The sequence below is a fragment of the Acanthaster planci genome, linkage group LG17 (assembly GCF_054643075.1).
Source record: "Acanthaster planci isolate LZ-2023a linkage group LG17, COTS_SCS, whole genome shotgun sequence".
Classification (NCBI taxonomy): domain Eukaryota; kingdom Metazoa; phylum Echinodermata; class Asteroidea; order Valvatida; family Acanthasteridae; genus Acanthaster; species Acanthaster planci.
The window spans coordinates 11,266,990-11,288,934 of NC_141793.1; the positions used below are offsets into that span (position 1 = coordinate 11,266,990).

Below are 21,945 nucleotides of genomic sequence, written 5' to 3' on the forward strand. Positions count from 1 at the left end.
TTTTTTTTATATGTACAGCGCCATCCAATATTGACAACGCCGCCATCGACGGCAAACAATCATTATTTTGAGAATTCGCGCTTGCTGGGTTGAGATTCCTCGTACTAGCTTTGTACATGTATATGATGAAGTTCTGTCGACCTTTTACCTCGAATATTCGTTGGTTGTTTTCATCAGCGAAATACAGAAAAGAGACACTTGAGATTTTTGTCTAGTCTTTTAATGCTTTGTTGATGTTTACATATGTGTCCCCTCAGCTGATTGGAACGATTATTTCACCAAGGCTGACTAATCAAGCGAAGCCTCCTCGCTGCGCTGCAGTGATTTTTGTTCACTGTGAGGACAAGATGTGCGTGAGGCATGGCAAGACATTAACCGTTTGAGAGTTGATTCCAACGGACGGCCCGGCAACTGAAGTGAAAGTCCTCAATAATGGGCATCTCGTGTGTCCAGAGCGCGGAAGTCATCACTGGTACTTCAAAAAATCAGTTCAATTCGTCTTGCAGTCGCTGTTTTGCAGGTCCAAGAGACACGAGAGATGGCTATCTTAAGAATGCTCTGCAAATACCAGTCTCTGAAAGTGTCTCTTGGGGCTGGAGTGGTGATTTACCTTCTGTTGACTCTTGTCAGCTTTGGCTTCAACAAGGTCATTTGGAGCCCGCGTGTGGTGCACCGTGACAAATTCAATACCAACTTTGGTGACCATTTTGATAAGTGGGTCGCCCATCGGCAGCATCTCCCAAGATCGTCGGTCTTCGATGCCAATAGTGACAGGATTTTTTATAGCAATATCCAGGGATATAGTGACAAAAAGCTCTCCTCGTCAAGGACAAAAGCCGACGGAAGTTTCGCAGAACTGAAAAGACTTTTTGGAGTGGACGTTTTCGGCAGAGATTCCAGTGACGTCAACCCTCCAATGCTTCCGCCGAGTCTGAACCTGGATGAAGTACCCTTCATGAGGGATTCGCATTATAAACCATCAGTATGTTACCTTACACCCCAACTATAACGTCAATCCCCAGCCGTAACTGGGACAGCCTCAACTACGAGCCTGTTTGTTTCACTTGGATCTAGATCTTGACAAGCGATTCCAAAGCTGGTCGGATCCATCCATTAGGCCGGTTTTGTTCTCAGTGAACCAACGACGGATCACTGATCCAGATTCAGATTTGTGTGAAACAAATGGGCCCGGCGGTGCTGCAGATGGGCTGGCCCCGTGGTTGGCAAATTTCTACAGAAAATTCCTCAGCCTTCTCTAGGCTTTTACAAGACCCAGCTGATGGAATTCATAAACAATTATATGCCAATTTTGCATTTATAAACAAGCTATAGATATTCGTGGTGGCATGTGCAGCTGATATGGGCCTACAAACTGAGAATGGCACATGCTATCGCACACCACAGTATGTGGGCTGGTCCATCTGCATCACCACCATAGAGGTGGAACCCTCCCAACTATAGATTTTAGGTTTTCCTTCAACATCCTGTAGGCTTGCTGCTAGTCAGTGGTCGACATTCACGTTGGCGCAATCTGTCAATCAGTGTGACCACATTGCCCTATCACTGAGTCGATCCCGCATGAAATCTTCAACTTTGCTTCCCTTGTTTGATAATCTTCCACATCAGTGAATTAGAAGGAAAAGGCAACCGATAAATTCCACAGCAAGGTCAACCAATCGTGCAGAGATGGAGCGATTGCGCAGATCAACTGGTTGTGCCCAACTTTTAGATTACGTAAATAATACAGGAGACGGTAGATATTGATCAAGATGGAAAGAATATTTCATTTGCGCTCATTCATATCAAAATGATTTATAAGAATTACTTCTTTAATCATCACCTGAATTTTAGAGATAAGTTTTGTTAGAAATGTTGTCAAATCTTCCCCAAGAAGCCCAATGATGCGTTCTTCCTGCAGGATTTTTCGAGAAGATTTTGGCCTGATGTCATGGTTGTAAGGCACTAGTTTGAATTGTCTTATGGGGGTAATTGTGGAGTTGGTTATTAACATTAGTTTTTAACCAAATTGACAAAAATTTGAATGAAAGAGTAAACCTGTGGCCTTTACATCTTCATTAGCACTGTCCATGCCAAGATTTCCAAAAAATGTTTGATTTTTGTTGGCTTAAGTTGTGAACGAGATAATTTAGAAAGAGATCTGTGTCCAGCCTCCCAGATTTTCGAGTTTCACAAACAGTGCCAAAGTTTAAAAAGGGTGCCTTGAAACTAGGAAGTCATGAAGGCAGAATGCAGCACTCTTTCTGAGATGTTTGACTCTGCTCAACTTATTAGATTCAGCAGGGTTATTTCAGTTTTTGTAGGATATCTCAAGAAAAACCTGAATCGGGTTAGGGTTAGTTTTTAATTTAGTCTTTCGTTTCTGGTGAGCGCGTTTGTCATTTTCAAGCATGCGCCTCAATCTTTTTTTTTCTCTCTGCGAGAGCTCCAACAGCGCCCTCTTTTGCTGCACTGCCTCAACATTTTTGCAGGCAGCTCCATCTTTTACTCAGGGCGATGGATCCCAACAAGATCTATGCTGAACAATGAAAGCAGACTTATGGATACAAAGTTGTTGGTGGTCAGCTTATAATCACAATAAAGCTGGTCTAGTCCCATGACTCGACAAAGTGTGTCTGCAATTGTCTGTACAATCCAACCCTGGAAAAGAGGGAAAAAAACGCATCACTTCCGGAACATCAGTTTGACCAGAGACTTTTTTTAGGGGGGGGTTTATGTGTTCTGTTTACATAGCCTCATTTTGTCCTCAAGTTAAGCGACTTTTGCATTTGTTCTTTTATGTAGGAATGTCCTAAGACAGTTTCATCCATAACCAAGTACTCCCGCTGGTTCAGAGAGCGATTTCAGCCAGACATTAAGATCCTCCTAGAGAGGACGGACGTTGATGTGTACTCTGATTACTACAAGCTCCTACACTACAGACTTCCGTTTGGCCTCAGACTGTCCAATAAGACTCGTAAGTGCAGGATCGTTCATGAATCTGGTACAGAAATCGGCCATTTCAACACGGTGCTGGTATTTTCCCACTTTTTTCAGTGCCTTAGTTCAAAAGGTGGTCATGAAATGCCATACATTAAAAACACTTCGGAAACAATTTCCTTTCTGGCAGAAGGACTCCCAAATTTTAATTGGATTTAGGGCTGTGCCGAATAAGTGAATATTCGATCGATTGTCGAATTTTCGAATATTATTTTCAAGTTTGAATTTTCGAATGCACAATTCAGGAAAAGGCAGGAAAAATTTGTTTTGTTTTGAATGAGAAAAATTGCACCATGGAAGCGTGTTTCAAGCAGATTCAAATGAAAAGCGTCAGAAAAAGTAAATTATTCATGAAACAATTTAAAAGGAATAGAAATTTTCAACAGAGCAAGAAGTCTTGTTCATCTCTTGAATTTTGCTAAATCGTGGCTGGAGATACTCCTAGATACAAGAATTTATTCTATTGATAATAATGTACAAATGTGTGTGTTATTGCAACTGATTTTGGTTTGCTCCTCAACAATCTGCCAGTTGGTGTGACTAAATATTCGGATATTCGATCGAAAAGAAGGTCGAATATTTGATTAGTGAGTTATTTGAACTGACGCAGCCCTAATTGCATTGCTTTTGTATTCAAGACCCTACCGTCCCCCAAAGTGTCCAACTTCTTACCCTCATCTGTACAATGTGTCTGTCACTGTTTTGGTTGTAGAGCTGACCACCATTTTGAACCACCCCAGCTTCACCAACGCACCCCTCTATGCCGAGGGCAGACCCCAGGGTTGCCTCAGCTGCGCCGTGGTTGGCTGCGGTGGTATCCTGAATGGGTCTGGGGCAGGCGCAGAAATTGACAGCCATGATTATGTTTTCAGGCAAGTCCTAACATAGACGGGTTTCAGGTCTGGGTTTTTTCCAAATTTGAAGTAGAATGATTTTTATTGGCATCCCTTATCAGATTTCGAGCCAAAATTTCAGAACTAAAGGTACATGGACATGCAACTTAAGCCCCCGAGTAAAAGTGGCACAAAGGAATTTGCCAACTTTGAATTAAATTGTCGTCCGAGACTATTGATCCAAATCTTGATGAATCCAGTTTGCCAGTTCAAACCTCTCGTAATTTTATTGACATGGGTAAAAAAGGATATAAACAAATTGTGTTTTGGAACAGCAAATTTCCAATCTTGGATTCTTGATGCAATGAGTCCACACACAGCACACAAAAGTCCGTTTGTAGAATGTATTCAGCGTGCTTGAAACACTAGGCACACTTCACTTTGTACACTGTCTTGATGGATGACTTCAAATAGAGTATTTTTTGGGATGGAAAATGAGCAATGGGCAAAACCACAGATTACTGGCTTTTAAGTTCCTTGCTGATTACCCCGAGCTGTCCTCTGACTCTTCCAATAGGCTGAACCGCGCTTTGTCCACTGGTCGCTATGCAGAGGACGTTGGGCACAAGACCAGCTTCTACACCTTCTTCCCAGAGTCCATGCATGTAAAGGATGTAGAGGATAAGGTAATTACGGGGACACGGCCCCCGCGAGGGGAAATTAACACCCCCCCCAAGAAAAACCACACTGATAAGGCTCTGTGTTGTGTGTAGTTTTCAAGAGGAAGATTAAAGTGTAATCCTCAGCCGTGAGTCAGGCACGTCGGCCATCCTTTACTCCCTGGTCTTCATGGTAATGAGAAACCTGCCCTGTTTGTTAGAACGGGGATTTATATTGACAGGGACAAACGCAAGAGCTTTTTGTTTGGTTTGGTTTGGTTTGGTTTGGTTTGGTTTGGATCGGTTTGGTTTGGTTTGGTTTGGTTTGGATCGGTTTGGTTTGGTTTGGTTTGCATCCTAGACACTACCTGTTTCTTCATGTTGTTCCAGTAAAGGTCTGTTTATTTTAAAATACCTTGAAAGCAACGAAATGACTGAAACAACTTTTCCATTTTGTCTAAAAATAGTTTGAAATAACTGTTCACTCTGACTATTAAACCTAACCTAGGAAGTCGTGTCAAAATGCAATATTTCTGCAAATAAAGTTGTTTCCATGAATAACTTTCCCATAGCAATCATTTACGGCTCAGTATTACTCAGGAAGTTATTCTGACGCTTGTTTTGTCTTCTCCGTAGAATGCTACATTCTTTTATGCCATGTTCAAAGCATACGACCTGGACTATGCAATCAACATGCTGAACAACGACGATCCCCCTAGATATTTCAGTAGAGGGAGATTATAGTAAGTCAGTAGAAGTTGTTTGGATGCTGTTCTGTTGCCAAGGAAAATTGAGCCTATTAGGTCTGTGCTGATTTTTCAAATATTTGATAAGTTATCAAATATACCAATATGTAGATATTTTCAAAATCAGATATTTGGAAGTGAAAATCAACGAAATAAAAACAGGAGAAATTGAATTATTTGGAAGCAAAATAATTTTCAAAGCATAATACGGATATGAAGGCATATGCCCAACGGTAAGGCCGAAAATTACTTTTCCTTTAAGTTTCCCTTTTTGACTTTTTTTTGAAATTATGTCCATGTTGCTTCTTGTAAAAAACATGTACACTGTATAGGTGGTTTCTTTGGTTGAGGTCAGAGGGTCTTGTATTTGAATATTCAGTTATTCAAATTGACTGAGCCTTGAAGCCAGTGACTAAACAAAGGGATGTTTCTAATTAGGTCATCAGAAGGAGAAGTGCTGGTTTGAACTGTATTGCACTGGAAAGGAATCTTACCATCTACTCTGTCTTTTTCCCATCCTTTTGTCGATCCAGTCATCTGAGAAAGCCAAATATCGACAAGCAAAGGCTGAAGATCATCCATCCGGACTTCTTCCGTTACGTCTTCACAAGGTACTTGGACAACAAAGCCGTCCGGCCGACAACAGGTACTCCGTAGAAAAAAATCTTTGAGGCTGTGCGAGGCTGTTAGAGCCTATGTCGCAAAATAAGTTGGTCACAGTCTGCTGTTAATTGATTGGAATTCTGTGGCGCAGGACAGGAGTGCACAGGTATCCCATACTCTGAATGTTTTCTTCTTTCTTTAAAAACCACATTCAGTGTTGTAGGGGAAACCTTTCAGAACCTGTATTTAACCTCTTGCATAAAGGAATGTGCGATTTTAGTCAATGTCCCTGTGCAAGACAAAAAGATCCCAGTAAATTGATTCTGACACCGAAAACAACGTGGATTCTTTGATGTCTATGTAAAATTTAAAATATCCGTATTTCACAAAATATGAAGGGCGTGAGGTTTCAATCCTAGCAGAAACTTTCTCAAAAGCAAAAGGCCTTTGATTTTGCTAGGTTCGAAACATCAGACCCTCCATATTTTGTGATTTGTATCTTAGGTCACTGTAGTCGGCAAGCAGTTTGCAGCAGTTTTGTCTTACATATCAGTATTTCAAATGAGAAATTGATCTAGAAGTGGTCTTGAAGAGATTTTGATAAGGTCGCGGTGAGATTTTCACTTGTAGAAACCACATTTCAGCAAAAAGTTGTGTGCTTACTCAAAACACGTGCATCGTTATTCCTCAATCACAGTTCACGCTCTGTGGCCTAGTAAGTTTTCTCAAATTTATAAGTAACTAATTGATAAAATGCGCTGAGGTCTACCTTGAGAGATCTCAATAACAACATCAATCATGTTGAAAAACAAACGAGGGCGAAAGATAAAAATGAAAAACAAAAGGAGAGGGGGAAAGGGGAGAAGATAAGCCATTTGCTTGAAAATACCTCGGAATTTATCCCCATACCCCATTCATGGTTTGTCAGTTAATACTGCTAATGAGTGCCCCCCCCCAAAAAAAAATTCCTGACAAGCCCATGTCCGTGGCATCTTTCATATAGCCAGATTGTTCCTCGCACCCACAGGAGCCATCGTCGTCTTCCTGGCCCTGCATCTCTGCGACGAGGTGGACATCTACGGCTTTGGCTATGACCCCCGCTTCACCTTGCACTACTACGACCGGACCTTCCAGTCGCACACCGACTGGGGCACGGCACTGCACGACGTGGACAACGAGCGCGAGCTCTGGCGCAAACTGCACGAGGAGGGCGCCCTCAGGCTGTTCAAGAGAGACTTGTGAAAGGCCGCTCAAGGCACCGCAAGTTGAGGACTACGGGTAAACGATCTCGTACGATGGACGGCAGAATACATGCAGGTAGTCAAGCATCGTTTAGCTTGAACTGAGGTATCTTGTAGACATTCAACGTGATTGGTCAAAGCCAGATGGGCATACAATAAGGGAAAACCTGTGCTATCATTACCTTGAAACTGGCATCATTTTGCCCGAGATGAGTCTCTTTTTAACCCAAATAAATTCACACAGTCGCTGTCAAGGAGAATATCTTTATATAAACAATACTTACAAACTGGCTACAAGCACAAAGGTTTATCCTTTACGAATACAGGGTGAGGGTTCCCCTCGTTTTCTCAGAATGACGCAATCTACATTCAGAATTCGCATCTTGGCAGGACCCCCCCACAAAGCCCTTTTTAGCTTGTTAGAGTCGAGGTCTGAAGACAAATGACAATGCGTTGGATTTGGAGGTTTCCACATTTATTTGAACAGATAAAATGAGAGAAAACATGTTTGCCTTTGAGGTGCTCTTCAAAGAAAACTATGTCTGATTTTGACCAAACACGTGGCACTTGAAGATGTTGCCATTTTGACCAAACACGTGGCACTTGACGACGTTGCCAGACGGCACATGCTGATTTGCACAAAGTAGGTGTCTGGAAGTGATATCACGCTGTAAATTGGTGTTCGAATTTTTGGACCAAAAAAAAAATCTACTTTGCCTGTTTTTCCGTGTATTCTTGACAGTTTTCATTGATAGCTCTCCCGGCAGGTCAGAGGTAAAATATTTGGTGGTCGGAGGTTCAAACTTCGCCTCAGTCAAAAGTTGTACTTATTTTCTACCTAGGGTGAACAGTTTTTGGAGTGACTCTTTCTGCTTTGTGTTACCGACAATTCAATATTGAAGTTCACCGCGCGTAACCTGCTGGACATATAATGTACATACTTTCATATCTGTATAGATTGACCACCCTTTTTTGTATATCTGCTACCAAAGGAAATGTTTATTATTTGTGTGCGTTTTTATTTTTCAAATATTCATTATATGCACTTTGCATTCAACGTAATCAGGGTCCAAATGTTACTCTCTTATTTTGTGGAAAGAACAGAGTACATGTACATGTATACAGAATATAAAACTGTTTTATACTTGTTTTTTATTTTTATGTAGAACATGGTGACAATTGCTAAGAAAGTATATCAAACGATTTATGATTTGGTACAATTAAAAATTGACTAAGTAGTGACTAAAACAGTAGGCGAAAATGTTACCGTGATAGAAATAATATTTGTTATCATTAATCATGGCTGGAAATGACACCAGGGATTCCTCAAAAGTCCTTTGATAGGCACTGTAATCTCACAAGCCCTGAAGACACCTGTAGAGAGGAGACAATGAGAAGCAGTTACGCTGAGATGTGGGAGGAAAACCCCAGAGGAATATTCCGAGTAAAACCCACAGAATCGGATTCAGACCTACTAGAAACTTGTATTAGAGCAGAAGCAAAGAGAATACTTACCACAGTGGATATTTTTCTGTTTGGATGGACGTTTGACAAAGACTAGCTGTATTCTTCAGGGACTGCTTTCCTGCAGTCTCATATCTGACAAAGCAGTCCCAAATTGTTGACCCACCAATCAGGATTGAGTATTCAATTTTGCCCAAGTGGGTCAGAGCTTGAAATATTTGTTTTTCCAGTAATCATTCGTGAAATCTGATCTTGCATCACAGGTATTGCGTGGTTGTTTGGAAGTGAACCCACCTTACATTGAAATTCAACAAATACTAATTATTTATATTTATGCACGTTTATTGTAGTCAGATTTAACCGTAGGCCATACTGGTTCTAGTGTTTGTGATTAAGTCTTCAAATACTTGTTTATGGGTACACATTTCAATTTACTGTAACCTCAACCCAGGAAACCTGGTAAGCAGGAGAAATTGCTAAGCAAATTATTGAGATTAATGCACTAAGCAAAACATGGGCCGGGCACCAGTTGAAAGTAGTTGCTGGTATGCAGTCATCGTGCTGGTGGTCACCCTAATTGTGTATTATAACGTCCAGATTTTGCTTTTAAAATCTCCGAAATCTCCGGCCCATTGCATTCTGCAGCGCTGCACCCCCAGACCCCCCCCCCGACTACGCTAACGGTGCCTATTTAGCTGTTGTTTACAGATCTGTATTTGGATATGTTAGGGTTTGCAACTGACAGGTTCCGACAAGATCAGTGATAGTTAGGGTTTCACTTCATTTCTTATTTCTCAGGGAATATAGACACAGGGTACAAAGTCAAGAGGCTTACGCAACATTTGCTAACACCCCTGGATGACCTAAAAGCAAACCCAGTCACTGTTGAGAGGGTCTCCTAAAATGTCACCAAATATGAAAACACTAAAATCACATGAAAATATGTACACAAAACTCACAATTAATAAAATCAGCTTTTCAGTATGGCAAGGAAACTGCAATCAACTTTGCTGGTTAGTTTGGGCAAGATTGCACCAGGGTTTGTTGGAAAGTAGCGGGCATCATTTAAGACTGAGAAATGCCTATGTAAAAGTCTGAAGTTGTACTGCCAATACACAGTTGTATTGGTTATATTTACAGGGTTAAAATGTTTGAGTCAATTTGTAAACCTGTTATCATGATTTGAAGTGCCTGAAAGTGTACAATCAGATGTTGACTCTGTGTTGTTCGGTGGGTTGGTTTGAGATCGAGAACTTTGCACGGTTCTTTACTTGAAATAATTACCTTTTTGTGGGTATTGACTAACTCAAAGGAAATCCCGTATTGGCCAATTCCTGTGACGGATGTGAAGAACGAAAAAATGACAAGGCAAGTAGAAGTGTCAGATCTAAATTACCAAGAACCTCTAAATTGTGACAGTTTTCTGGGAAAACCATGTTCTAAGCTATTCCTTAAATTTCAAACAAGTCTTGTTCAATCTTGGCACACTGTAAAAGCCAAGTGCTACTTAAATGTTCAAGGAGTCAAGTGAACAGTTAAGTTCCTTGTATATTTTCTCACCAATCTATTTGTCCTACTTCTGTGCTGTTTGCAGCGTAAATATCGTTGACGAGTCCAGAGTTTTGTATATGTATTATATTTATGTAATGATATCGTAGGCATCCTTTTATTGTGAATTCTCTCTGAAGTGCAAGTATATATGACGATAACATGAATAAAAGCAAAAGCAAATGTTCAAGGAGTCAAGTGAACAGTTAAGTTCCTTGTATATTTTCTCACCAATCTATTTGTCCTACTTCTGTGCCGTTTGCAGCGTAAATATCTTTGACGAGTCCAGAGTTTTGTATGTGTAATATATTTATGTAATGATATCGTAGGCATCCTTTTATTGTGAATTCTCTCTGAAGTGCAAGTATATATGACGATAATAAAAGCAATAGTTTGAACTTGAAAATGACCATATTTTTCTCACCCTAAGTATTGATGTGACGTTAGTTTATTTGTGATTTTGAAAGTTGTGTAACATTGTTGTTTTCCATCCACTAAAACAGTTGGAAGGAAATCTCATAAGGAAATGCGAAACAAATGTTTGTATTAAAAATAAAAGGCCTCGCGATTGCCGCTTCCATAGGCGTTATTGTTCATTATTAGCCAGCCGGTACTCGGACCATGTTCTTATGTTCGTCAACAGATGGCGCCGTTTCGAGGATTGATGAAGTCGTGCGACTTTACATTCCTTCCTTTTTTCACACGGTGCGGAAATCCGAGTTGGCCAAATGATTGATTCAGCTGCTCTTTTGAACAATAGATTACTTCATGGCCACAAAGAAAAACAGTAAGTCTGCTTTCTGTCTTAAGTTGTAAAAATCAGATGTGAAGCGCGCAGGCCTATGGTGAGTACGATGAATGAGTATGCGTCGCGGCCAACTGGCCAACAGCTCATGGCAGGCGCGTACTAGGCCCCGACCAACCTACGTGTCATGCATGTACAAGTAAGTAGGCTATGCCCCCTACAACACCGATATAACCTTATCGCTACTGCACGGGTGTTTTTCTCAATACAAAGCATGTACATGTAGGCCAACCTGCCCCATGGGGGTAGTCCAAAGGCATCGTGCAAAATTAGGCCTTAATACTAAAAATTGGCATTTTTAATTTTATTACAAAGAATATTAGCGATTGGAAGACGGAGCTCTGACATCAGGAGCGCTTTGTGACGTTTCGTGGTGAGAACAAGCTTCTACGTTTAACATTCTGACAAATAAACAGAAGAGTTCCATACGAGCGCCAGTAATTATTCCTAACAGTGATCCATAATACTCCCATTAGCCCTCAGAAAGCAGAAAGTCCAGAATTTACAGACACACGACAGAAAAGTTAAATTTAGGAAGGCAAAATGCCAAGTTGTTTACTTAGAAAAGGTTTGGGAATTCTGAAAAATATTTTTTCGTAAACTTTTTTGGGGCCAAACTTCAAATTAAAGGAAATATAATCGGGACAGGCAGAAATGCAGTGAGAAAATACCACAAGGAAAAACTGTTTAAGACATTAGATGGATTCAGGGGATTTTTTGTGGTTTATTAAAGTTCCGTAGGTCGGAGGTTCCAATCCTGCCCCAGTCAATTTCTTTGTTCATCTTTGTAATGAAAGTGAAAGATTGTCATGGTGTGTTCTGCTTGCTCTCAACATGGTGTACATGTATGGGCAGATGTCATGCCAACCGCAGCAGCTGTGGTAAAAGTTTTTTTTTTCTCTGTATTTTTTCGTTTCCAGCGTGTTGAGGTTTGCGACGGGGATTCAGTGCGAGTAGGGATTCATGGGTAAAAATGAGAACTATGAAGGTGACTCGGTGTCTGCCATGTCGACTCGTGGTGGTGGTCGCGTCCCACCTGCGAAGCCGGAAGAGAACTGTGGTTACGGTGTTGCTGGCGAGTTTCATCGTCGTCGTTCTGACGCAGAAGTATTGGGTGCAGGCCCATCTTCAGTACCTGTTGGAGTACGACTTTGCTGTATCGCCCACCCGACGTGCCGGCAACACTGTCCGAACAAAAGTGCCATCATACGCTGTAACTGGTGAAACCAATTTGACCGAAAACAACAGCATGGTTGACTTCTATGAACCGTCGGTTAGCAACGGAATTCATATATTTAGACAGGGGTGGTAAACCAGTCCCAAAACGTTTGCCGTCTCCGCGCATGGTTCTTGTGTGAAGCATGTTTGGTGCTTAAAAAAAAATTTACCATGAAAATGATCCCTTCATTTGTTTTTGTTGAAAATTTGAAAAAAGTTGACTTTTATAAACTTCGGAGAAAAAGCGTATTTTGCGGGTACATTTGAAAAATTCTTTCTTCAGTTGCGTGATGAGAGTTTCAGAACATCTGGCAAAATCCTCTGACATGATTTTCCAACGTCCTTTTTTCCCCCCAGAAATGTCCACGAAGTATAGCATCCTTACCCAAGTACTCACAGTGGTTCCGGGAAAGGTTTAAACCGAACGTCAAGTTGTTCTTAGACAAGTTGGACGGGGACAACATTGGGAATTTGTCATTTTATGAGCTGCCATTTGGATTCAAGGATGAGAATCATCGTTGTGAGTTCCTCATTTCTTAGCTTTCGTTTTCTTCTCTTTTTGGGGGGAGAGAGATAAACAGGATTTCTCTGTTATCAAAATTTTTGGATGGGGATTTGTTAACCCCTTTGCTACGGAGGACTGCTGCTACCGCATCGTTGTGTGAGGATTAGTGCATACCACACATACAGTCTATTCACCATGCAGCTGCTGGTTCAATGGGGCCTGCTGCTGGACAAAGCCCTCCATTCAGGGCATACCACAGCCCAGCAGTCGCGGTCAAAATAATGAAGGGGTTAAGGAACAGAACTATTTTGAAACTTTGTATTTCTTGCATTGTTGAAAAGATTGTGAAATTCTTTACAAAATGTGTCGGGCAAAGATATGAATTACTATGACCAACCCAGAAGGGAGCGCTGATCACTGTGAACTGGAAGTTAATAGGCCACTGTCTGAGTCGTATGGGGAATGTGAGGGTCGAAAATAATATTTGTGGGTCGATCATTCTCAGTGGGAGATGCAAGGCTGAAATGGGAGGGAGGCCTGCTGCAGTGTGGTCAGGCCAAGGAAATGAAAAGTGTGCGTTGAGGCCAGTTCATGCTTCGGGCAAAATGCAAAAGGGAAATGAATTTGACATCACAAAATGTTTGCAGCCAAATTCGCCAGAATTTGAATATGTTCAACTTTCATCGTATATGCAGGGCACTAATGTTTGATCAAACGTCATTAACCCTAACACTCCTCAGTCCTCCAACAGGTGAAGGATTGAGGAGTGTTAGGGTCAAATCACATTTCTAGTCTCCTCTTCACCAAGTATAAGGCAGCCTTTTACGCAGCTGCCTAATGACACATAACCTAATCGTGGAGCGCAGCCGGAAGTCAAAACTGTTGATTTCTGCCGAGGGAGGAAAACCAGACAACCCAGCGAAAACAATTTTTTCTCGGCACAGGTGAGAATCGACAAACAGCTGTGCTCACACATTGCCCGGCCCTTATCCACCAACCGATCATGCCATCTCATAACAGTGTTTTGGAGCTGCGTAGCAGGTTGTCCAGAGCGGAACTATTAACCAAACTCGCCCCTGTGATTTCTGTTCGTTCCCAGTCATAAATAGACTTCTGCAACATGGAAATTTCAAGAATCTGCCGTTGAACTTGAGACGGGACAAAGAGTGCATCAGCTGCGCAGTGGTGGGCTCTGGGGGTATCTTGAACGGGTCTTACGCCGGCAAGGAAATTGATGCGCACGATTTGGTGTTCAGGTAGGCTTGATGTCAGATAAATAATAACATCTGTGTTTATTGATGATAGCCACATGATCTCTGTGAGAGGATTTTTTGATGTACCATCATTAGCAACTTTTTGAGGACACACAACAATACGTCCGTTGCACAAGAGGGCGCCACCAAGAGTTTGCAACACGTTGGCCAATCACAATGCACGAAATTTGAAAACTGTCCAAATGTCTTCCCAAATACATTCTGTTTTCTGATAATGGCGTCTTCATAACAACAGCTCTGGATAGGCTTTGGGTAAAAGCAAAAGTTCAGGGCCCAGAACATTCTTCGGAGTTAAGACGAACCCAGTGGCATTTCACTGGACGTGCTGATGGCCCCTTTAATGGTGGAAAGCATTTCGATGTCTGTGGCACAAAGCAACTGTCATGGAACAGTGGCCCCCCCATACAAATAGTAATCACAGTGCTTTTCGCCATTGGCGGGGGCCACCGCAAATGACCATCGATAGTGTTGCCCAGTCACAGGGTTTGTCTGGTTACAACCATCGGTGCAGGTTAATCACCCACAAATAGTCCTTTCTAGCCTCACGTTGTGTATACTCGTTGCCACAGAGGCAAATGAGGATGAAGTGACTTGGCCACATTCACAGTGTATGCCCCTTTCCTACGATGTGAGCCCTAACGTGATGATTGGGAATTACAAACTGGGCCACTCACCCGTTCCCAACAGCCACAACGAGTAGTCTTATGTGCTTCTCTCGTCAGATTGAATACGGCGATCACGTATGGCAGGTACGCAAAGGACGTCGGCAGCCGGACGGATTTCTACATGTTCTTCCCAGAGTCTGCGCACCTCAACAGTTTCTCAGGCCAGGTAACGAAGTATTTCAAATCTTGTGCTGTTTCCTACTGCTCTTCAGTGTGAGAAAACTATGTAGCATCTCGTTTTCGTAACTCTCGATGAGAGTGCACATTTTTTCTTAAATGTTCACAGCTTTCCTTGCTTCTCATGTGAATTGAGGCTGTCATGGCTGTAATGTTGCTACGCAAAGACATTCTGCATTTTGGAGGATTTCTGATTACATTTTGCTTACTGGCCTACTGTCAAGAACTGAAACAGAGACAAATCACAGAGGTGAATGAAATTCACCACAGCACAATGTCCAACATTCAAGCAAATTTAAGTGTAAAAATAGTAATCACAGTGACATTTCTGCCTTGCGTGCTGTCACACTGTCATCATAAATAGGCAAATTTACACGAGGGAAAAAATTGAAAATGGTACCAAAATGCCCTTCAAATGGCATGACAACAATGGAAAATTAGTTCAGATGGGACAAAAAAGGAGAATTTAAGGGAATTGCTTAAAAAATGTAATAGCCTGGGCCCTCTAAATGTCAAGTAGTTTTACCATGCACAGTGTGCTATCTGAAACATAAATTCTCAGCTAGGGCCTTCCTCTTTGGAAATTCCAGACTTCAAGGAACTGCCTTGAAAAAAATCTTGGACCCACCAATGACACATTGGTCAAGTTCGGGCGGCCTGTTCTTGACACAGGGTTCTTGTTCTCGCGCTCGAACGGCAGGAACACGACTCAAGAACACTGTTCTCGGAACAGGATCACACACCACCTCCTCGTCAGGGTTTTACAGGAACACACGGAAAAACTCGTGAGATTTTGATTTTTGAACAGCTGCAAAAAGTAGAGAGATGGCTTCCAAAGCCATAGATAATGGGAAATTTTGCAAAATTAACATTATTGATTTTACACAGAAATGAATGTTCCTGTTTATATAGAAAACAATTCAGCCCATCCAAACATTAACTTTCGAATAACGTAGCCTACATGGACGCCGCCATGTTGCTTGTCACTAACTACCATCGGTAACCGGTTGTTTGTTCCCGGCGTTCGAGCGGCCGACCCACGAACAACAAATCGAGCTCTTTGTGAACAAACGAGAACAAGCCGCCCAAACTCGGCCATAGAGGGATGTCTAAATTGTTCCCCTACTTGATGAGAGCCAACGAGTTTGTCTGTTTGATGTCTTTTTTTTTTTCAGAATGTCACACTTTTATACACCATGTACAAGTCGTTTGATGTGGAGTACGTAGCTGAATTACTCAATATCAACAGGTCAGTCATGATAAATGTGTTCAGTTTATTAGGTATAATTAAGCCAACCGTTGTCTTATACGTCGTCGGGTGCCTGGAAAAGGACTTAACCCCTTACGACCTTTTGCCAGGAAGCATGATCACTGCAAACAAAATTTCCTGGCAAAAGGATGTATGTTTGCAACTGAATTTTTGTAATGAAAAAAAAAAGATGTCTTTGCAAAAAGTTTCTGAAAAGTTCCTGAGTAGTTTGATACATGTAAAGTTGTTCAAAGGTTGCTTTTTGAACAGCCTATGTTGATTTTGTAGGAAATTTTACCCAATTTTACTAAATATAGAAAGTGTGTTTTGTATGCCTTTTTTTCTGGGAAAGTTTTTTCTGCTGTGATCATACTTCCCGGGGAAAGGGCGTAAGCGCGCCTACGACCTTTTGCCGGGCACACAACAAAAGTTGCTTGAACCTCCTCCATCCTCTGACAAGCAGTGGACTTCTGAAAAACTGAGTCTTGCATAGATCACGAATACAGGGGAAAACAGAAGTGACCCTTTGCTTTTTTAATCTATTCCCCTACTCCTCCCCCACCCCCTCCCCCACCCCCTTCCCCATCCCTTTCCCCATCCCTTTCCCCACCCCCTCCCCCACCCCCTTCCCCATCCCTTTCCCCACCCCCTCCCCCCACCCCCTTCCCCATCCCTTTCCCCACCCCCTTCCCCACCCTCTCCCCACCCCTTCCCTCACAGGTTAAGGATCAGCCGCAGAATGGACCCGGACAGACTGAAGATAATCCACCCGGATTTCTTCCGCTATGTTTTTGCCAAGTTCCTGGACGGCCGAGCCATGAAGCCGACCACAGGTGAGTCGGCCAAGTTCCACTTTCATCCGGGCTGCCCACGGTCGTACAGCTTATCGCAAACAATACCCACCTCTGCCCTGGCAAGTACACATTCATACCCCCGGGTATGTTTATGACAAAACAAGGTCGCAGCACATACCCGGAGCCGGATTTGAACCCCACGTTGACCCCTGTGATCAAGAGTTGCAAAGCGCCACCACAAAGCCACACTTCCCTTGTGGGCAACTCCCTTGACTAGGTAGAAATGCACCAAGAGCAGGTAAATTAAAAGTACAAGAAACTTTGCTGCGTAAAACGGTGCTGCTTTTATGTTGGGGGTGTGCAATGACGACGGAGAGGGAAAAAAAAAAACCCGCCAAAGTTTCTCCAACTGACGATACCCGTCTCCTTCGCAGGGGCTATTGTGGTGATGTTGGCCGTCCACCTCTGCGACTCGGTCACCATCTACGGCTTCGGTTATGATCCCCAGTTCTCTATGCACTACTACGACGCCGAGTTCCTGAAGCGTACCTACAGGTCCACGTGGACGCACGACGTGGAGAATGAAAAGAGGCTGTGGGGGAAACTGCACCAGGAGGGCGCCCTCCGGTTCTTTAAAAGGGATGTCATGTGACGGCGGGAGGGGCAGTGTTGGGGGAGGGGAGGTGGTGCTCTGGCATATCCGGGGGTGGTGGGGGGTGTTTATTTATTTGTTGTTTATGATTTTTTAATTGGTTGTTTTGTTTATGTTTGGTTGGTTTTGTCTTTAATTTGGAGGATTAACGACAGTAGGGGATTCAGGATAAAACATGGAACATTAGTTATCAGTTTTCTATGCATGCAAGGTATTGTTAGAGAATGTGGAAGATTTATTTTTATAGCACACTGAATGCATAACCTCATGTTTCCAGGGAGTTGCATTGAGCACTACGGGCATTATCACGACATAGCGGAAAGCGTTTGTGCAATGGTGCTACATTTATATATTTGTTCTTAGTGGATAGATGTACATCTATTTCTAAGTTGAACCTGATGTCTCCATGTGAACAGTTTCACTGACATGCTTTCAAAAACTTATGTTGCCGAAAAATGACATCAGGAAAGAAATTAGGGCCTCCACTGAAGAAATACCAAAGCTTCCAAACGGATGTTGTAAAGACGTAACTGTTTCCTTGATTGGACTCCACTTTTGTTTTCCTGAATACATTTATGTGAATGTCTATTTGAACCACAAAGAGCCCGACTAATATGTGCCTTGTTGGATCAATACGCTGCCAGATTTGCCCTCAAGTAGGTGGAAAATAATATAAAATATTGGAAATGTGTACTCAAAGACCATACATGCCGGAATAATCAGTAAATTAGTTACGGATACTGGGCGTGCTCCGCGTCAAACGCGCGTAATACTTGCGCGCCTGATGCATCGATGGCGTGCCCATGCCGTGAGCACATTGATCGCCATTATATAATGGAGATCAATGGGTGAGTACCACAGACATACAAACCTATAGGCAGATAGCTCCTATTCAAAACAATGGCGGGGTACGTAGCCGAGACGGTACCCGACTAAATCCAAAAGCGTGGGCAAATTCTATACCCAGCAAGAAATGAGACCGAGGGGTACCCCCAACATGTCCAATCCCTATACACATTCGAGACCATTGTTACTTAGCGCATCCTTCCCAAGATGTCTGAAAGGAGTTCCCCAGATTCCTGCGAGACAATGGCCAACACAAAGCAGGGGGGGGTTCTCTCCGTCTCATACCTTGCTGCATATGGCAAATTCGATACCGTGCACGATATATGGGGCCGACGGGTACCCCCCACACGTTTAATCCCAATACGCACTCTAGACCATTGTTACCCTACACATCCCCCGGAAGTCTGTAGAGAATTTCTGAGATTCCGATCAAACAATGACGTGACCAACACAAAGGAGGGGTGGGTTCTCTCCGCCCATATCTTACATCATATGGCAAATTCACCCCTCGTTGTAGGGAATTTACACACACAGTTGAAGAATTCCAGCCTTAAAATGTACTACGAAGCCATTTTCCGATTGAGAAAAAAATCCTCTGTTTGCTTAATAATCTGGGGGAGTGGCCCATGTAGATTCGAAACAGTGCGGTTGTGACATTTGAAAAGAACTTGAGAGCTAGCCGTACAGAAGAGTAAAAAAACAGGGAGCGTCTTTTTAGAGCACGTTTAAACAAATACATTCTATCTTAGTATAGTGCGTCACGCGTAATTAATTCGCACTGAACGCGCTGCCATTCATCGTTCTGCGCCCACTGCTTGCCCACGCACAGGCTTTATAAAATCACGGTTATACACACGCAAGACTGGTGGATTATGCATTAACACGTCCGTGGTTAGTACTGTGGCGGCGACACTCGCCGTCGCCCGCCGGTCGACGAACACCGAAGTACCCACCAACAGCGGGCGGGGCAATCCCACAAAATTATTTAATAAACCTCACATGCACATGAGCGGCTATGTACACACGAGGGGGGATTATGTCACGAACGGAAGACTTTAGGCCTGTCCGTTTGTTGGAAATATACCAACTCTAAAGGAATGACAATCAACGTGGCTACCAATCTACCAAGTCAGGTAAATCTCAATAAACCTCAGTACACATAGTGTCTTAGAGAGCAACAACAACAACTGCTTTATCGACCCAAGTCAACCTCACAGTACATGTATAAGCTTCAACTGTGCATCCAGGTCTGTGACTAATAAACCTCAACACAGCAATCCATTTATGCAAGTGATCATGGAACATAAGCATAAAGACTGTGTAATAACCCTCGTGTATTACCACAAGTAACCCACAGCGACAATAACCCTCACTGTGGCACCTAGTATGATCAACAGTAACAATGTCATGCAACTGCACACACTAGCCCAATAAACATAGGAGTAACCTCGTAGCGAACCCCAAGACATGCAAGCTTCGGCTTAGGTTACGGAGCTCCGAGTGAACCTCAGTGTGACCACATGCGACCAGGCCGACAGGCTTCCAGCAACCCAATCCCACGTAGTGAGAACACTGTTGCACAAGCCACACAGGCCTAAGCGTCTCACACCACTCTTGCTCAACCTACAGCCACCAAACTGACACTCAATCCCACTTATTATAAGTGATAGCTTGCTGACAAATATTCTGAGGTCTCACCGCTCGCTGCCCTCGACAGATCGCCGAACACCGCGCTGCACAACCCGCCAGCTGTGTGTGAGGCTGAATTAGCGTTTCGCTCTATCTTCACTGCGATGCTTCTACCACGACGTCTGGAGACGAACTAACTACCAAATTACTGACTACGCGCCAATGGATGCGCCGCGCGTCAGGGAACCAGACATGTATTACTAAACTTGCGTCAGTCCACAGGCTGTTTCGCCACACAGGACCCAGCTAAGCTTAGGCCGTCCCGGCCTGAACAGCTTAAATAAATCAATAAAGAAACAGTGTGGACCCTTAAGTCTTTTATACATTCTAATAAACCTCGCGGTACATCGTGGAGAGGTTTACTTATACAATTATAATTTTGGGGTCCATGAGGTTGACTTATCTAATTATAATATCCCGAATACATGAGGTTTACTGGAATTGCAAACACTCCAATTTTGCTTTTGGAATACATGAGGTAAAAGTACATAAATGTAAAACCATGTGAAAATAAATATATTTTTCTTCTCTCTTAAAAATAAAGGTTTTTTTTCCTAACATGCAAAAATATGAACGTCTTCTTTCTCTTTGGCTCAAGCAAAAGGTTACAAAACAGTTATAAAAGGAGTAATAAACAGTTATAAGCAATCAAGGTTCAATTAAGAAATTTACAAACTATTATTTAAGTGTTCATTGCCTTTCCCAATGAGGGTTTCAGCAGTAGGAGCGACGTTTTAGTTGGCTTGGTCCAGCTTGAACTGGTCAGCATCGACGGGCTTGTTGTACAGCTGGACGCTTTCCTCCCGTCGCACGACCTGGCCATCTAGAAAGACGAACTTGAAGTGTCGTTCTTCGATGAGGGCAATTTTCATCTTCTTCCTCTGTGGCTCTGTTGTCGTCTGCGTTGCCTGCTCCATGACTGGATCTTCCGCTTCAGCATCGCTGGGCACACTCAAAGAAGGCATTGATGCTGGAGACCCCGGAACAGGATCATCAAGAGTGGCGGCAAGCATCCCTCTTGGCTTACCGCTCAGGGGTGGGTGGGCAGGTACAAATTACAAAGAAACAATGAATAAACAATTCAACCGACATTTGGTTCTAACGATATCTCACTGGGAGCCTATGCTCCCGCCTAGGATACCTCCTAGGGACCTCAGCTTCCCTAACTCCAACCTGAGGCTCACTACCAGTCACCTCGGGTTCCTCCTGGCTAGTTTCCAGAATCAACATTGATTCCTCACCACCAGGTTCCTCTTTGTCACCTGCTGCGGATTGGACTTCAGCAATCTCAGGTGCATCACCCCCTGAATTTTCTGTCACTGTACCTGGCTGGTACACCCACGGCTGCGGCTTGTCTCCACAATAGGGTTTTAACCTATCTGCGTGAACAACAAAGGGTTTACTTCCCCTTTTTAACTGAATCCGGTAGGTGACCTCTGACAACTTCTTTACGACTAAGTACGGCCCCCTCCAGCGGAGCTGTAGTTTGGGCGACACGCCCCTCTTCCTGGAACGATCAAACAACCAGACAAACTGGCCCTCTTCCAGGCCCCCTCCTGAAACCTTGCGGTCGTAGTTCCGCTTCTGCCGACGGATACTCTGTTTGAGGCACTCGCTGGCCCGGCTATGAGCCTCCTGCAACCTTTGTCGCAACCCCAAAGCAAAATCAGTCTCGACAGCATCCTCAATTTCAGGACACTCTACCATCAGGTCAACTGGTAACATCACCTCCCGCCCTAACATCATCATGTTAGGCGTCTCGCCAGTAGATTCTTGCGGACTACAACGGTATGCAAAGGCTGCAAAGGGCAGGCATTCATCCCAATCCCTCTGCTTCCTCTTTGGTTCGATCAACATGGAGACAATGTTCACCAACGTTTTATTAAAACGTTCAACCATGCCGTCGGACTTCGGATTATATGCCGTCGTCCGAGTCTTCCTAATCCCAAGAAGTCGGCACATCTCTGCAAAAACTGCAGA

The 21,945-nt window shown here is 43.2% G+C and overlaps 2 protein-coding genes across 4 annotated transcripts; both read left to right on the top strand.

The window, feature by feature from the left end:
• Positions 1-53: 53 nt before the first annotated feature.
• On the top strand, positions 54-10,501 carry LOC110973580 (CMP-N-acetylneuraminate-beta-galactosamide-alpha-2,3-sialyltransferase 1-like). The gene is made up of 7 exons (XM_022224489.2): positions 54-982; positions 2,803-2,974; positions 3,710-3,869; positions 4,408-4,516; positions 5,126-5,232; positions 5,769-5,881; positions 6,866-10,501. The coding sequence occupies exons 1-7, from the start codon at positions 539-541 to the stop codon at positions 7,078-7,080; spliced, it is 1,320 nt and encodes a 439-aa protein (XP_022080181.2). The 5' UTR covers positions 54-538; the 3' UTR covers positions 7,081-10,501.
• A 218-nt stretch (positions 10,502-10,719) lies between these two features.
• LOC110973577 (alpha-N-acetylgalactosaminide alpha-2,6-sialyltransferase 1-like) lies at positions 10,720-17,960 on the top strand. Of its 3 annotated transcripts, XM_087147961.1 has the most exons (9): positions 10,723-10,878; positions 11,212-11,269; positions 11,817-12,169; positions 12,472-12,634; positions 13,719-13,875; positions 14,616-14,724; positions 15,911-15,984; positions 16,705-16,817; positions 17,213-17,960. In XM_087147961.1, the coding sequence occupies exons 3-9, from the start codon at positions 11,870-11,872 to the stop codon at positions 17,428-17,430; spliced, it is 1,134 nt and encodes a 377-aa protein (XP_087004087.1). In that variant the 5' UTR covers positions 10,723-10,878; positions 11,212-11,269; positions 11,817-11,869; the 3' UTR covers positions 17,431-17,960. The 3 variants fall into 3 exon arrangements, with proteins under 3 accessions (XP_022080178.2, XP_087004087.1, XP_022080179.2); XM_022224486.2 differs by lacking the exon at positions 11,212-11,269 and having other exon boundaries at positions 10,720-10,878; XM_022224487.2 differs by lacking the exons at positions 10,723-10,878; positions 11,212-11,269 and adding an exon at positions 10,913-11,029.
• Positions 17,961-21,945: the final 3,985 nt, after the last annotated feature.